General features: G+C 48.1%; 2 protein-coding genes across 2 annotated transcripts in view; one reads left to right on the top strand and one right to left on the bottom strand.

Moving 5' to 3' along the window:
• The window catches only part of SDHC (succinate dehydrogenase complex subunit C), a 34,155-nt gene extending 31,941 nt beyond the window's left edge, over nt 1-2,214 (bottom strand). Inside the window, exon 1 of the mRNA XM_080824006.1 lies at nt 1,658-2,214. Within this exon, the coding sequence (XP_080680132.1) occupies nt 1,658-1,677 (20 nt within the window). The 5' untranslated portion in view covers nt 1,678-2,214. The remainder of the gene's footprint in view (nt 1-1,657) is intronic.
• Nucleotides 2,215-6,273: 4,059 nt separating this feature from the next.
• Nucleotides 6,274-11,519, top strand: MPZ (myelin protein zero; the record flags this gene model as incomplete). The annotated part of the gene is given in 7 exon segments (XM_080824418.1): nt 6,274-6,340; nt 8,754-8,920; nt 9,372-9,585; nt 9,811-9,946; nt 10,098-10,158; nt 10,301-10,399; nt 10,403-11,519. Coding segments are annotated over 7 exon segments (936 nt in total). The 3' UTR covers nt 10,595-11,519.
• Between the last annotated feature and the right edge of the window lie 5,215 nt (nt 11,520-16,734).

Raw genomic sequence — 16,734 nt, 5'->3', positions numbered from 1 at the left:
CTCAATGGCTTGGGCGCCCAACTCTTGAATTCAGCACAGGTCATGATCTCAGAGTCGTGAGACTGAGCCCTGGGACCTCAACCCACTCTCTGCTCAGCAGAGAGTCTGCTTGAGATTCTCTCCCCTCTGCATACATGTTCTCTCTCTTTCTCTAAAATAAATAAAATACATCTTAAAAAAGAAAAAAAAATTTTAATTCCCTATGTCCCCTCTTAAGAAAGCCCTTGTGAGAAAAGAAGAGAGGTGCCCTTCCCATGAACTTCAGATTACTACTAATGAAAGAGAAGTCTATTTCTTGGCATTGAATCCTAGTGGTGACCATCCTACACATCTCAAAATGTGTATGCTTAATGAGTACGGTAACTGTCAGCTTCTAAATTATCCTGAAACTTAGAAAATGAACTGTTTAGAACCATTATGATCACAGCAAGCTAAATGTTAATTCTGCCAAAAGTCCCTGACATCTACCAAAATATATCAAAGAATTCAAAATCTGGGGGTATAGCTCAGTGGTAGAGCATTTGACTGCAAAGAATTCAAAATCAGTCAATTATGGCAAAACCACCTGGAATAAAGAATGCAGTTCTGGCAAGACTGGCCCTGGCATACCTTAGGGGGAAAAAGATACATTTGGAAATAAGAGACAGGGAGGAAAATGATGGATTAAAGTAACCCATTCCTGATCTCAACTCCAAGAGGAATCATTTTGTCACAGAGAGAAACTAAATAAAGTCCCTCTATTTTTATACTGGGTGACTTCAGTGGAAAGAGAAATGAGAAGACATTTGGGGAAATCAGGAATTAAATCTCAACAAGATTAAAACTAACTTTCCACAACCAACAGTTTCCAAAAATAGGCCTGGCACGAAAGCATGCTGGCCTTTGTACCAAGAGGGTCTAAAGTCACTGAAGTTGCTGCGTCTATCAGGGCTCTGAGTAGAGAATGAAACCTAGAAAGAGGACAGCTCAGAATGGAAGGAAATCTAGAGTACTCCGGACAGTGAATGACCTCGTATGGAAAAACTGAGACATCCTCTCCCCCTCCCTTCTCACCCCAGAGAAATTACAACTGAATTAGCCGGGCGGCTGTGGGGCAACAGAGCGACCGCTACGGGCGCTGTTGCTAATCGCCAGCGCAGTAAGGATCTAGGCCTCCTATCCCCCCCGCCGGGGCCCGTTAGGAACTCAGACAGTGCCCACTCACAGCCAGCACTGGCGTTTGCAGGAGGTATAAGCAAAGACAGAGTACACCAAGATCCCTCTCCCCGAGACCCAATCCCTGAGTAAGACCCCGGAGTCCTAGCGGATGATCCGCTGACCTCCAAATCTTAACTTTACGGTCTTGGACCTTGACTCTGGGAGCGGCCCGGAGCGCGACCTGGGGAAAAAGTACTGGAGGTGGGGGGAAGTAGAAGGGGCGACAGCCGCGCGACCCGTCGGTAGGCAGTAGGGGCGAGATAACGGGCCGGTGACCCCGAATACCGGAGCGGCTGGGGGAAGGGAAGCGGCCCTAGGATTCCACAGCGCGTGGCACGCACACCCGCGGGCCCCCTTCCCTGCCCAGGCACGGGGCAAACACCCGTCAGCAAGACGTGAGGGGCAGTGCAGGCCTCCCGAGGGCCGCGGACAACGACTCCCAGCCCCAGGCTAAAGTCACCTCAACAAGAGCGCAGCCATCTTGAGTTCCGGCCTGGACGGAAGTGACGTTCAACGTCCCCGCCGCCTTAGGGCGGGGTCTCTGTCACGTGACAACACGAGCTCTTTATAAGGGTTGGGGGCGGGCCTGTGCGCAGTTTTGTTGTCTCCGCTCTTTACCGTTTCAGTCCGTTGGCTTTCAGAAGGACCTGCCAGGGCTTCTGCAGAAATGGAGCTGACTCAGACTCTGCAGAATGCGTTTTACCCGCGAACATAATTCATTTTGTTGAATATCTGACTTGTCTTGATTCTTCACCAGGGACTCCTCACTCTAGTTTCGCTCCACCTGCTTCCCAGATAGGGCGGCAAGGCACCCACGGAAACGGGCTCCATTCGGTGCTAATGGGAAGCTTCGCCAGTGCAGGGATACACAAGTTGAGACCCAAGTTGAGGAAGGAGTGTGAGAACGACGCAGACCACCATCCCCAGACGAGGGAGCCTCCTCTATCCACCTGGATTAGTTTTGTGCCCCACAGTTCCTGGGCTCGAGCTCCCGCCTGGGCTGGACGCCCACGAGTCAAACACAGCGCTCTCTTGTTCCTTGTTTCAAGGCTATGTGGGTGACGCCCACAGCTAGAGGAACCCGGGGTGGGGGTAAGCTCGCTTTGATTTTTAAACACACACGCACACACGTGTGTGTGTGTGCGTGCGCGCAGTTTTGAGGAACCCAAGCACAGCGATCAATTGCACAACACTTGTGACTTAAGGAGGAAAAAGGGAGTGAGAAAGGAATAGAAAAGTGAATAAGTTCTTGAGTCTCGTTTTGCGGGGGGGTGGGAGTGAAGGAGCGACGCACAACTCCTACTAAAACCTTTAGCTACATTAATATTCAGATCTCATTTATATTTAGCCCTCCTGCACTTCTTTCAGGATTTAAATAGCGCCAATTTACTTATTCATCAAATGAAAATACCATTTTGCATTTCTATAATACTTGACAAAGAAAGCACTTTTATAGACTTTTGGGCTGGGAGAGACCTTAGAGGCTCTTAGGCCTGATTTTTTATCCAGTGCAGAAATCGCCTCTGCGACACGTAGGGCCACTGGTCTTCAGGACTCTGCTCTAATGCATTCGGTCATGGTTACCTCAAAACCCAAGTTTCATTTAGTGAGCAGCTTAATCATTAGAAAGTTGTTATATTAGGGGCGCCTGGGTGGCTCAGCAAGTTAAAGCCTCTGCCTTCGGCTTGGGTCATGGTCCCAGGGTCCTGGGATTGAGCCCGGCGTCTGGCTCTCTGCTCAGCAGGAGGCCTGCTTCCTCCTCTCTCTCTGCCTACCTCTCTGCCTACTTGTGATCTCTCTCTCTCTCTCTGTCAAATAAATAAATAAAATATTTTTTAAAAAAAAGAAAGTTGTTATATTAAAGTACAGTTTTCTGGAGGTATGCGGCTGGCTCTATCCGTGGAGCATGTGCTCTCGATCTTAGCATTGGGAGTTCAAGGCCCAGGTTGGGTGTAGAGACTATTTACAACTAAAATCTTCAAAAATAATAAAATAAAATGCAGTTTTCTGCTGTTGAACTTCCAGTCATTGGTCCTACTTTGGCCTTCCGGCACTTCACGTTAACAAGTCCAACGCAGGCCTCTTTCACTTAGCTCTTTGAATAATTTCACTTAATATATATTAACTTTTTGCCAGAGTATATGAAAGGGCTTTAGCGGATTCAATGATACAAACATGTAATTGTCCTCAAGAAGCTTATAGCCTTATCAGGATCAGTAAGTAAATAAATACAACAAAGAAAGTAGCAATCCCATGAAAGAAGTATAGGTAAAAAGGGTGGGGGGATCAAAGCAAAAAGTGATTGATTATTTGCAACTGGGGAGGTGGGGTTAGGAAGGTATAATTGACTACAACATGCCATGAACATTTACTGATGATTTTCCCTGTGGAGTTTATCATCAAGTCCTGTATTTAGAGTTCCACAATCCAAACCCAATAGTAATCACAGAACCCACCATCTCCTGTGTAAGGAGATGACAGGTAGGTACCAGGAGACTGTGGCTTTCTAGGTCAACCTGCAGTGGTCCCACTTCGGGAACAACAGCGGCCTCCCTCCTCAAATTAATCTGTAGGGCCCATAATTTTTTTTAATTATTTTTTTTAAAAGATTTTATTTCTTTATTTGACAGACAGAGATCACAAATAGGCAGAGGGGCAGGCAGAGAGAGGGGGAAGCAGGCTCCCTGCCGAGCAGAGAGCCCGATGTGGGGCTCGATCCCAGGACCCTGGGATCATGACCTGAGCCAAAGGCAGAGGCTTTGTAGGGCCCATAATTGATGGAAATTAATCTCATTGAAATTCAAACAAGACATTAAGTCAAGCCCCTTATCACCAGGGTTAATCTTAAAAATAAGCAGGAGGAGGTCAGAGAAAGAAAGGGGAAGAAAGAAGGGAGAACATTTCAAACGGGAGGCAACGATCAGGAGAGCTTTGGTCTGAATGATTTTTTTTGGTGGGATTTGTTTTAAAACTCAGCTCTGACTATGTAGACACTCCCATCCCTAACCCCATACATCACTCCAAAACCTTCGGGAAATTCTTATTGTTAAGAGTTAGTTGGACAGGTAGGTAGGCAGGGCCAGGGTCCCCAACAAGAAAATATGCGAATCAGGACAGCTAAGATAAAATAGAACTAACACCCTGTTTTTCAAATTAGACAGGACCACACTGACATTCTGCTTTGCTGCCTTTGCAGAAATGACTTCTGCAAAAATGTCCTAAACTAAGGCAATTAACCACAAAGCATTTGCCAATACCATGAGCAAGGGGCAATTAAGACATAAGCCCCCCAGATGTCAGCAAAAAAAAAAAACCATCAGCCCAGAGACATTAACCTAATAGGTAGAGAGATACGTGACCAAAGCCCCGACTGGCATGATTTAACAGGCCTGGACTGCTTAAGATCATTCCACAAAAGAGCTTATAAAAACCCCTAAACTTAGAAACTCTGAGGGCAACCCTCTCAGTCCCCATCCCGGGAGCTTTATGCTCTTGCTCAATAAATTTTGCTTTGCTGCCACCACTCTTCATCTGGTCTACCTCTTCGTTCTTGGAAGTGGCGTGACCAAGAACCATGGATGCTAAGGGGGCAAAAATCCTGTAACATTATGATGTACCAACTAAACCCGCCCTCTTTTGTCTGCCACTTAATGCCCTTCACCAATTCGTTTCAACTCTCCTGGATAGACTTGTTTCCTATGACCCCCCTCAAATTCTCCCAAATCAAGTCAAAGTGAAGGGCACAAGATCTGCCTTGAACGTGCCCAATACTTCACAAACCTACCCCATACACACACATTTTCCTACAACTTTGTTTTTGCTTTTGCTCTTCTGCCTGGATACCATCACTACCCGTTCCATATCTAATATTGCCTTCTATGCACAACTCCCCCTTCCTCTGAACTTCACTTATTTTATTTCCTTGTTTGTTAAGTAGGCTCCACACCCAGCGTGGAGCCCAATATGGGACTTGAACTCACAACCCTGAGATCAAGACCTGAGCTGAGATCAAGAGATGCTTAACCGACTGAGCCACCCAGGCGCTCCGGTTTACTTTTGTTTTTAATCTCTGTTACATAACAATCTCCCTGACATTTGTGAAGTATTGGGCATATTCAAGCAGACCTGGTTGAGCCTATCTTGGTATTCTTAGCACTTTGTTCATCTCTCTGCTGTGGCAAGCATCATGGTTTATTATATTGGGTTATTGATGAGTTCATCCTCCAATCCTCCCTTCTCTGCCTCCCCCCAACTAGATTTTAAACTCCTTCATGGAGAAACTTAATTTTCATTCCTCTTCCTGTTACCCACATACCCATACTTTACATACAGCTGGCACTCAATACAGTTTTGTTGCTGTGTTCTAAATTGACATGGACTTGAACTGCAGCGTGAGGCACTGAAAATTCTCTGACAAAGAGGGAAAGCTCAGGGGATTCTTCCCTGGATACTTTCCAATGGGGAAAAGCTTTATCAGGGAAGAATCACTCAGGATGCAGGGAGATGGAAGAAGAAAAAAAAAAAAGAATTCCCAGATGACCTGGTCATTTCAAGGAGCCTGTAATGCAACCCAGAGTCATCACAAAAAGAAACAAACAAACAAGGAACATCCCATTTTCACGTTCTCTGGGGGAGCCATTCTCTGGTATGGAAGCTACAGAGGAACCCCTTCCTGGAACCTTAGAATTCAGGTTCCCCTGCCCATGTGTCCCTCAGAGAAGTGTGTTTATGTCCCTTTTTCTGTCCCTCTCCCTCACACCCCCCCCACCCCAGCATTCCAGCCCAGGGCAGGGGGAGGCCAGCAGACACAAAGCTCTCTGTGTATGGGGTGGTATGTGTCCCCCCACCCCTCCACCCAGAGGACACAATGCCCCTTCTGCTCCCTGTGCTCTGCCCCCCTCCCCACCACCTCTCAAGTGCACATGCCAGGCTGCCATTGGTTACCGGCTCAGGACAGCCCCCTCATACTGGGGCTCCAGGGGATTTTAAGCGGATTCCAGGAACCCCCCGCTCAGTTCCTTGTCCCCCACTCTCCCAACCCCGCAGACGCTCCGGGCCCTAGCCCCTGGCCCAGCTATGGCTCCTGGGGCTCCCTCGTCCAGCCCCAGTCCTATCCTGGCTGCGCTGCTCTTCTCCTCTTTGGGTAAGTGGAGCCGCCCCAGTCCGGGGGCCCTGGGGCTCAGGAGGCCTCTCAGCAACCTTGTCACTGCCTTTGCTGCAGTCCCCACCGCAAAGAGCAAGCGGGAGCAGGAAGGTGACATTATATTCAGAGGGAAACAAATATATATGTATATAGTTTGGAGGGAGGCAATAAAGGTTATCCGTGAAGGGAGAAGATAAAAGAGTGTAGAGAATTTCCCTGAGGTGGACCTGACTGGACCCAGGCTGGAAAGCAGTAACTTGGCCCCAGAGCCATGTTGAGGGTCCAGTGGGAAGCAGTGTCATTGCGTGGTAGGGAAGGGGGTCGGACACCCAGTTCTGGTCCCTACGCATTCCCTCGGAGTGTTTGAGGGGCTTAACCTTAGTTTCCCCCAATAGAAAAGTCAGGGAATGTGATCTAAGGAAGGAGCCCAAGGTTCGTGGTCCCAACTCCTCCAATCCTTTGTCTGTGGGTGCCTCAGTTTCTCCCCTTGGATCCGTTGTCCATGATGTGGGTGGATGGAGTGGAAGGGAGAGTCTATGAGAGTCTAAGATCCTGTCCATCTAAAGTGGTCTTCCTTCATGAGTTGACCAACTCCTTTCTTATCCCACGGCAGATGTTGGGTGAGCGAGGGAAAGTCAAAGTAGGGTTATTTGAGTGGATGTTTTCCTTCTCCAAACTGCCCCAAATCCTAGTCCAATAGATGCGCAGTAGACAAATTGGGGGCGAGGGAGAACTGCTCAGAATAGCCAAGGTTCTCTGCTATCAGCCCTTGGAGTCCTAAACCCAGAACCCATGCTCTTCTGGGTGTTGTAATGGACTACTCCGGGACAGCCAGAGAAAATGTTAAAGATAGGGAGTTGAGAAGGCCATAGTGAGGGAAATGGTGAGAGGGAGTCTTGGAGAATAAGGAAGAGAGTTCTGTCCCAGAACATGTCCACCCGTAGAACCATTGAACAGAACTGAAGGGCAGGGGTTGATGTTAGAACAGGAGGAATAGAACTTAGATCCAATGAATAATCTTTTTTGTTGCATTTGGGTTTCGTAAGAGAATGCTAAGGAATGAGTCACTGATACTGCATGCTGAGGTGGGAGATTTGAGACTATGGAGCAGGAGTGGGGGGGTTAACGGGTAGGGGAGTGCCATAAGCCCCCAACATTGGTCAGACAATGAGTCTCTGTTTGTTTGGTTCCTTCCTCCTCCTCCCATAGAACAAAAGGGTCTACAGTTGCCCCCACCCAGGGCCAACCCACACACATAATCTCCCTGGAATGGCCTTCCTTGTGTGGGTGAGTCTTGGGAGAGGCACTGGGCCAGAATGGCCAAGAGGAGAGTGAGGAGGGTCAAACCACAGACAGCTCACATGCAGAGTCATCTGAGCTCTGGACTCAGGGATCTTCCTTTGTATCCAGCTTCCCCTGAGAGGGTTACAAGATCCTTCCCTCCCTGACCTCCCTGTCAATGACAGGCTGTATGGCAACCAGGGATTCAGCAGTGAGGACAGTTGACCCAGGGAAAAACATTCTTTAGTTATTTTCTTTCTTTTTTTTTTTTTGTAAGAGATGTGAGTTTGTGGTGCTGTGGAATACTATACAGCTGTTAAAAATAAGATCGATCCATATGATTCAACATGGGAAGCTCTGATAGATAGATAGATGGATGGATGATAGATAGATAGATAGATAGATTCTATATATATATTCTTAAGTGAAAAAAACCCAAGTAGAATATGATGCAATGTATGTCAAAAGAAAAGAAAGCTCCATAAAACAAAACTATTTCACATAAGCACATGTACTTCTTGAGTTTGTTGAGTTTATATTGTCTTTGATACATAGAAAAAGGTTCCACACTAAACTGATTAACAGAGGTCATACATGAGAGAGGACTACAGGAAAGGAATTGGTTGGGTGTGTGTGTTAAGAGGAACTCTAGCTGTATCTCTGTGGTTTGAATAGTTTATAGAAAGAATGCAAAATGTATTACTGTATAACTTCTGATACATTTTATTTTTATTTTTTTAACTTACAATAAATTTTAAAAACCTTAAAGCCTGCAACTAAGGGGTAACTTAAGAGTCAAATACTGACCCAAAGAGAAAGTGAGACGTGGAGATAGAAAGATAGAATCCACCTTCTGGAAGTCCTCAGGAGGGTTCTGTTACTGTTGATTTCTTTCTTTGTTTCTTTCTTTCTTTTTTTTTTTTTTTAATGAACATGCTGGAGAGCTTGAACCAACACAGTGTTTCCACCCAACTCTTCAGTCAGCCCGGAGAGATTTGGGCTTGAGAGTAGATCACAGCTACCCCAGCTTTGCTATGGCCTCTGACTCAGCCCTTGACTTTCTACTGGTCTCACTTCCTCTATATGCCTCGTTGGGCACACCTGTGCGTCTGATTCGCCTCTCTGCTTGCAGTGCTCCCCCCGGCCCAGGCCATTGTGGTTTACACGGACAGGGAGGTCCACGGTGCAGTGGGCTCCCGGGTGACATTGTACTGCTCCTTCTGGTCCAGCGAGTGGGTCTCAGATGACATCTCCTTTACGTGGCGCTACCAGCCTGAAGGGGGGCGTGACGCCATCTCAGTGAGTGCCTGGGGGAGTCTGGGTTTGGATAATGAAAGGGTGGCTTCGGGGCGCCTGGGTGGCTCAGTGGGTTAAAGCCTCTGCCTCCGGCTCAGGTCATGATCCCGGGGTCCTGGGATCGAGCCCCGCATCGGGCTCTCGGCTCAGCAGGGAGCCTGCTTCCCCTTCTCTCTCTCTGCCTGCCTCTGCCTACCTGTGATCTCTATCTGTTAAATAAATAAATAAAATCTTTTAAAAAAAAAATGAAAGGGTGGCTTCAAAGAACAGTAGAAAAGAGTACTTGGGCAAAGGAGGGGAAATCCTTTATGAGCTATGACCCTAACTTTGGCAAGGCAAGCAGCACTCTGACTGGGGCCTGTCTACACTGTCTCCCCCACCCCCAGCTACCCTCTCCAGCCCGGGATCCCTTACCCTAAGGCTAGACTCACATACTTGCCCTCATTCCTCATAGATCTTCCACTATGCAAAAGGACAACCCTACATTGACGAGGTGGGGACCTTCAAAGAGCGCATCCAGTGGGTAGGGGACCCTCGCTGGAAGGATGGCTCTATTGTCATACACAACCTGGACTATAGTGACAACGGCACCTTCACTTGTGACGTCAAAAACCCCCCAGACATAGTGGGCAAGACTTCTCAGGTCACACTCTATGTCTTTGAAAAAGGTGTGAGGGGGTCTGGGAATGGCGGTGGGGTGGGTCTGGGGGAGGACCGGCGGGCTGGGGAAGAGGCAAAATGCCTGGCCATGGCCCTTCAGGCTCTGGGAGGGTGGGCCGATGGCAGCCTCGGCGGAGAGCTGCACGTGCCACCAGCCCGGGACAGGTGTGGGGCTAAGACCCAAAGGGGCATGACCCCGCTCACTCCGCTCCTTCTTTCCCCTCCCCTCCTAGTGCCGACCAGGTACGGGGTGGTGCTGGGAGCCGTGATCGGGGGTGTCATAGGGGTGGTGCTGCTGCTGCTGCTGCTTTTCTACCTGATTCGCTACTGCTGGCTGCGCAGACAAGCGGCCCTACAGAGGAGGCTCAGGTAAGGGCAGCCTGCCAACCCTCCCTCTACCCGCGCTGTGGCCCATCTGGGCAGACACTCCAGTGAGGGTGTGGGGGGCTGGGAGCCAAGGCGAAGAGGAAGGTGGAGCTGCCCTGGAGGGGGCCAACCGACGCAACCCCTTTCCCTGCAGCGCCATGGAGAAGGGGAAACTGCATAAGGCCGCGAAGGACTCCTCCAAGCGCGGCCGGCAGGTGAGTGGAACCTGGGGTCGGCCGGAGCTGGGGCGCGGGGGCGCGGGGGCGCGGGGGCGGGGCAGCAGGGAGGGGCGGGGTGGGCAGTCACGCCCCATCGGACCCGGCCACTGGCCCACTGACCCGCGCCCCCTCCCTGCAGACGCCGGTGCTGTACGCCATGCTCGACCACAGCAGAAGCACCAAAGCGGCCAGTGAAAAGAAAGCCAAGGGGCTGGGGGAGTCTCGCAAGGATAAGAAATAGCGGTTAGCGGGCCGGGCGGGGGGTCGGGGGGCAGGGGCGGAGCCCACCAAAGGCCCTCAGGTGGTGGTCATTGAGATGGAGCTACGCAAGGATGAGCAGAGCTCGGAACTCCGGCCTGCGGTCAAGTCCCCCAGCAGAACCAGCCTCAAGAACGCCCTCAAGAACATGATGGGCCTGAACTCGGACAAGTGACCACCCCCCCGGGCCCTGCCAGAGCAGGGGGGACCTAGGCTCCTCTTAGCCCCCGTCTAGGTGCTTTCCTCCTTAGCTCCCCAGCCCCGCCCTGCCCTTAGCATGCTTTGAGATGTAAGTTTCATTCCAAAGTTCATTCCCCACGCACCGCCTACTTGCCCCCACCTTCCTTCCCTGGCTTGCTGGGAGCCCAGGGCCCGACCCTACCCTTCGCCGGCCCCAAGGACTGTGTGTTTGGTGCCTGTCCCTCCGGCACCGAGAAGAAAGGGACCTTGACACCCCGTGCCTCAAACCCCAGGCCACCTGGCCTTTCCATCCCTTGCAATGCCCGGCGTGTCCCTCGCGCTTTTCTTTCTGACCCTCCCTCCCCTCCATCAGGTGGCCCAGCTCCAGACTGCGCTCCTCCCAGCTAACACCCAGATCACCCAGACCGGACTCTCCTTCAGGGTTTATTTAGGTTCTTAGTTATTTTTTATTTTTTAATCCATTCTTTTTTGTTTGTTTGTTTGCCTGTGCCCTCCCCCATGACTGAGTACCAATGACGTCATGTGGTTTTTGGAATTCCCCACTCCCCCATTAAATCCTTAATGGAGAGCCTGCCCGAGCAGAGGGGCCCCTGCCGCTCAGTCCTCAACTACGGGGTTGGTGCCCCTGACCACTTTGGAGCACTGTTCGGGACTCAAGGTCGTGGGGAAGGAGAGACAGAGAGAGGCAAAGATTCCTCATAGGCCAAGGGATTGAGGAGGGGCCAAATAAGCCTTAGGAATGGCTTTTAAACAACCAAAGAGAAAGGAGAAACAAATGGGAAATGGGGGGGGGGGAGAGGCTGCACTCCCAGCCATAGGGGATTGTTAGGATTTTTCTACATTCTGTATATTTCTTCTCAAACCCCCAGTGTCCTTAAATGTTTAATAAACACTGACATTTCCAGAAGTTCTGCCTCCGTCTCCAGTTTCCTCATTCTCGTGGGAATATTCCTGTCCCTTATCCCATCCCCAACCTCCTACCTTCTCCCATCCCTTCCCTCTCCCACTCCTCTTCCTCATCTACTGGTTTCAGTTAAGAATTTGGCTTGATGGTATGGACTTCCATAGGAGAGTGGGAAGAACTCGGAAATCAGCTGAGAAGACATATTCAACAAATTCGTGCTAAACTGTGTGTCAGGCTCTGCATTTACACGGCTAAAACACAGGCTCCCTCTTTCCCAGGATCTAAATTTTTTTTTAAAGATTTTATTTATTTGACAGAGAGAGAGACAGTGAGAGAGGGAACACAAGCAGGGGGAGTGGGAGAAGGAGAAGCAGGCTTCCCGCTGAGCAGAGAGCCGGATGCGGGGCTCTCAGGTCTGGGATCATGACCTGAACTCTTGATCCCAGGACACTGGGATCATGACCTGAGCCGAAAGCAGCTGCTTAACAACCAACTGAGCCACCCAGGCGCCCCTGGGATCTGAATTTTGAAAATAGGTCAGCCACTCACTGGCTGTGTGACCCATGGCTAGTTATTTGACTTTGGTAAGGCTGTTTCTGCATTTGTAAAGTCAGATAACGGCCCTTCTTAATTCCAGGATTTTTATGAGAACCACACGAGATCCTGCATATGGAAAACTTGGTAAACTATAAATTGATGTGTGACGAAGATATCAGGGATCAGTCCTTTAGAATGTTTCTACATCCTGCCTAAAGGATTACACTTTACAAACTAATAAATTCCAGCCCTACAACATGCACACATACAACTTTACTTTGGTCACTATCTGAGCTATGCTATTAATACCTCTATCTAGTTTGTTGGTATGCTATTTTAGGCACACTATTAATATCCTGGAATACTTAGATTATTGTGGAAAGACATATATACATATCATTTTCCCTGGGGGGCTAGAGGGCAGGTCACTGATGGCAAAAAGAAAAAAAAAAAACCCAAACAAACAAACAAACAAAAAAACCCAAAAAACAAAAAACTCCTACAAGTCATCTCTTCACCTTGTTAAGAGGTTAAAGATAAGATTTTATTTTGGGGGGTGCCTGGGTGGCTCAGTGGGTTAAAGCCTCTGCCTTCGGCTCGGGTCATGATCCCGGGGTCCTGGGATGGAGCCCCACATCGGGCCCTCTGCTCCGGAGGGAGCCTGCTTCCTCCTCTCTCTCTGCCTGCCTCTCAGCCTACTTGTGATCTCTGTCTGTCGAATAAATAAATAAAATCTTTTTTAAAAAAAGATTTTATTTTTTGGGGTTTTTTTGGTCTGTCAAATAAATGAATAAAATCTTAAAAAAAATCTTTTTTTAAAGATTTTATTCATTTATTTGACAGACAGAGATCACAAGTAGGCTGAGAGGCAGGCAGAGAGAGAGGAGGAAGCAGGCTCCCCACGGAGCAGAGGGCCCGATGTGGGGCTCGATCCCAGGACCCCGGGATCATGACCCGAGCCGAAGGCAGAGGCTTTAACCGACTGAGGCACCCAGGCGCCTCAAGATTTTATTTTTTAAGAGATATTATTTATTTACCTGAGAGAGAGAGAGAGACAGAAAGACAGAGAGAGATCACAAGTAGGGTGGAGGGGTGGAGGGAGAAGCAGACCCCCGCCAAACAGGGAGCCAAATGCAGGACGGATCCCAAAAGGGACCTCTGCTGAAGGCAGGCACTTAACCAACCGAGCCACCAGACACCCTAAAGATAAGATTTTAAACACCAGCTTTGCCAAAGACCAGAGTGCTTTCATTTACTTCAAGGGGAGTCTTCTACTTTTTTTTAAAATAAATATTAACCCAAATTCATTTTAATATAAAGGCTAATAGATTCCACTGCATAAATGCGAATCAAAACTACAATGAGAGGGGCACCTGGGTGACTCAGTCATTAAGCGTTTGCCTTCAGCTCAGGTCATGATCCCAGGATCCTGGGATTGAGCCCCCCTTCGGGCTCCCTGCTCAGCGGGAAGCCTGCTCTCCCTCTCCCACTCCCCCTGCTTGTGTTCCCTCTCTCACTGTGTCTCTATCAAATAAATAAAATCTTAAAAAAAAAAAAACAACCTACAATGAGTTACGGCTTCACACCCATTAGGATGACTACTCTCAAACAAAACAAAACAAAACAAAATAACCAGCATTGTAGAGGATGTGGAGAAATTAGAGCCCTGTACTCTGTAGGTGGGAATGTAAAATGGTGCAGCCCCCGTGGAAAGCAATATTGCGGGTTCCTCAAAAAATTAAATACAGAATTACCATATCATTCAGCAGTTCTACTTTTGGACATACACCCAAAAGAAGAGAAAGCCAGGTCTTAAAGAGATATTTGTACACCCCTGTTCACAGCAGTATTACGCACAATAGTTAAAATGTGGAAGCAACCCAAATGGTCATCGATGGTTGATCGGCTCTACACACAATTGACTGTTATTCAGAAAGGAAGGAAATTCTGACTTATACTACAACATGAATGAACTTGAGGACACTATGCTATGTAAAGTAAGCCCGTCACAAAGACAAATACTATATAATTCCACTTATATGATGTACTTGGAGTAGTCACATCATAGAGACAGAAAGTAGAATAGTGGTTTCCAGGGGCTGGGGGAAGATGCTTAACTGATTGAGCCACCCACGGGCCTCCTCCCCCACCCCTCCACCCCGCCTTTTGTAAAGATTTTCTTTATTTGAGAGAGACAGAGAGCACAGATTACTTAAAAATAAAATCTTAAAAAAGAAGAGATTGAAACAACCTGGAAGACAAGACATCTTTTGTTTGTCCCACATGATGTGTATTTTTTAATTTAAATTAAAGCTGCATTTGATTGTCCCAGGGCAAGGATCATCTTAAGCTAATATTGTTCCCCCCTTCCAGGTGAGGCCTGCATTCTTACTACTCATTTCCTTACACCTGCCTGACCCCTCTTAATGTATGAATTTGTTACCGTGTCTTGAAATGTCCAAGAATTGGACAAATATTTGTGGGTGGGAGTGAGGTTGGGTTAAGGAGGCTATAGTCAAACTACGCACTCTCAGAGCTCTTCGCGGCACCTCAAACAGACGACCAGTCATGGTGCTCAACTCTAGCCACACTAGTCACCCCTCAGACTTGACCACAGTCCCGCTGAATGCTCTGTTACCTGAAGACTAAATTGTGACATTAACAATTTCTATGATAACGTAAAAATGAGAAGAAAGAGATGAAGGAAATGCTTGACTTAGACAAATAAGCAAATATCTAAAACCAGCAAATAGAAAACATGTCAATTCACTATAGTCCTTGTTTCTGGGATGGGTCAAGAAGCCATAATGGGTATACAGGACCTGCCTCCACTGCTCATCCCATATTTCCCTGCCCTCAGCCAGAAGGTCAGACAGTCCCGGTTCTTCACCGGGTTAAGTGACCCAAACTCCCATTTCTGATTCAAGGTCTGAGCTCTCAATTGCCCGGGCTCTTTTTTGGTTGCTTCATGTTTCTATGAGCCTTTACTATAAGGCAGGGAAGTGCTAAGTGGTGCCCAGAGAATCCCCTGGGTTCTAGAAATAGCTCTCCCTGCTCCCGGTGTGCACCAGCAACCCCAATTTCCCCTAGGTTATCAGGATCCGTCACACCAGCCATCCTTGAACCTCTTGGTTCCCAGATGACCAGGTGATTGTCTCATCCTCCAGTGTAATGGAACCATTGTGTTCACTGGTAGAAACAGGAGCAGTGTCAAAGGATCCTGGGCGACCTGCTCTTACATCTGGACCTGTTCAAACCTGGTTCTTTATATAGACCTTCCATTAAGGGTAAACTGCTATTGCCTACCCCCAATCTTATTGCTCGGTGGATAAAACAACAGCTGGTTTCTGATGGGAAGCTCAGGCCCATAGTCACCTGATGTCCTGGGGTCTTTTGCTGCTAAGCTCACTCAAGGGACTTCCACCCTGGTCTTATAAGCCAGGGCTCTGTATCACACACGATTTCTGAGTGCAGGAGACCAATTAGGGGAGCAGAGTATAATGTTTAGTTAGGGAGTCAGAAAGGTCTGAGGTCTTAAAGGAGTTTTCTAACCCCTCGGAACCCCTCTGAATTTATTAAATGGGTGTGATATTGTATAGTTGTTAATGAGAATCAAAGTGTTATCTTGACATTTATATTAAGAAATACATCTTTGGGGCGCCTGGGTGGCTCAGTGGGTTAAGCCTCTGCCTTCGGCTCAGGTCATGGTCTCAGGGTCCTGGGATCGAGCCCCGCATCAGGCTCTCTGCTCAGTGGGGAGCCTGCTTCCTCCTCTCTCTGCCTTCCTCTGCCTACTTGTGACCTCTCTCTGTCAAATAAATAAATAAAATCTTAAAAAAAAAAATGAAATACATCTTTGGTCTTTGTCCTGTTTCTGGCATAGAGCTCCAAAACTCCGGGAATTTCCTAATTGAGGAGAACAATAGTGATGCCATTTTTTATGTTAATGAGGTGATGTTTAGAAAGCCCTTATATAACCTAAGGATAGTGCTGGATGCCAGGAGAAGCAACCACATGATTAGAGGTCAGGAACTTTCAGTCCCATCCCTGTGATCTGCAGGGAGGGGAGGAGGGCTTACAGGTTGAACTGATCACCACCAATGGCCAATGAGTTAACCAATCATGCCTGTGTAATGAAGCCTCCATAAAAACCTAGAAGGATGGGGTTCAGAGAGCTTCTGGGTTGGCAAACACTTGGAAACATGGGGATGGTGGCGTAGTTGGAGAGGGCACGGAAGTTCCTTGCCCTTTCCCCATACATTGCCCTGTATTTCTGTTCTATCTGGCCGTGTTAGAGTTCTATCCTTTCATAATAAGCCAGTAATCTGGTAGGTAAAATATTTCTCTGTGAGCTCCTCTAGCAAGTTAATCAAATCCAAGGAGGATGTTGTTGAAACTTATGACCTAGAGAAAGTCATTCAGAGGCATAGATGAAAACCGGGACTTGCAATGGGCATCCAACGGGGGTGGAGAGCAGTCTTGTAGGACTAAACCCTTAACCTGAGGGGTCTGACATTATCCCCAAGTACAAAGGGTTAGAACTGAGTTGAATTGTAGGACATTCAGCTAGTGTTGGCGAGAATTGCTTGGTGGTGTGGGAAAAACCACATACACAGAAACACAAGCATGCTGGAATTGAGGGCTGAGCCCATACAAGAGAAATATTGAATGTC

Source organism: Martes martes (assembly GCF_963455335.1).
Source record: "Martes martes genome assembly, chromosome: 15".
Taxonomy (NCBI): Eukaryota; Metazoa; Chordata; class Mammalia; order Carnivora; family Mustelidae; genus Martes; species Martes martes.
This window is presented reverse-complemented; position numbering and strand designations above follow the sequence as displayed.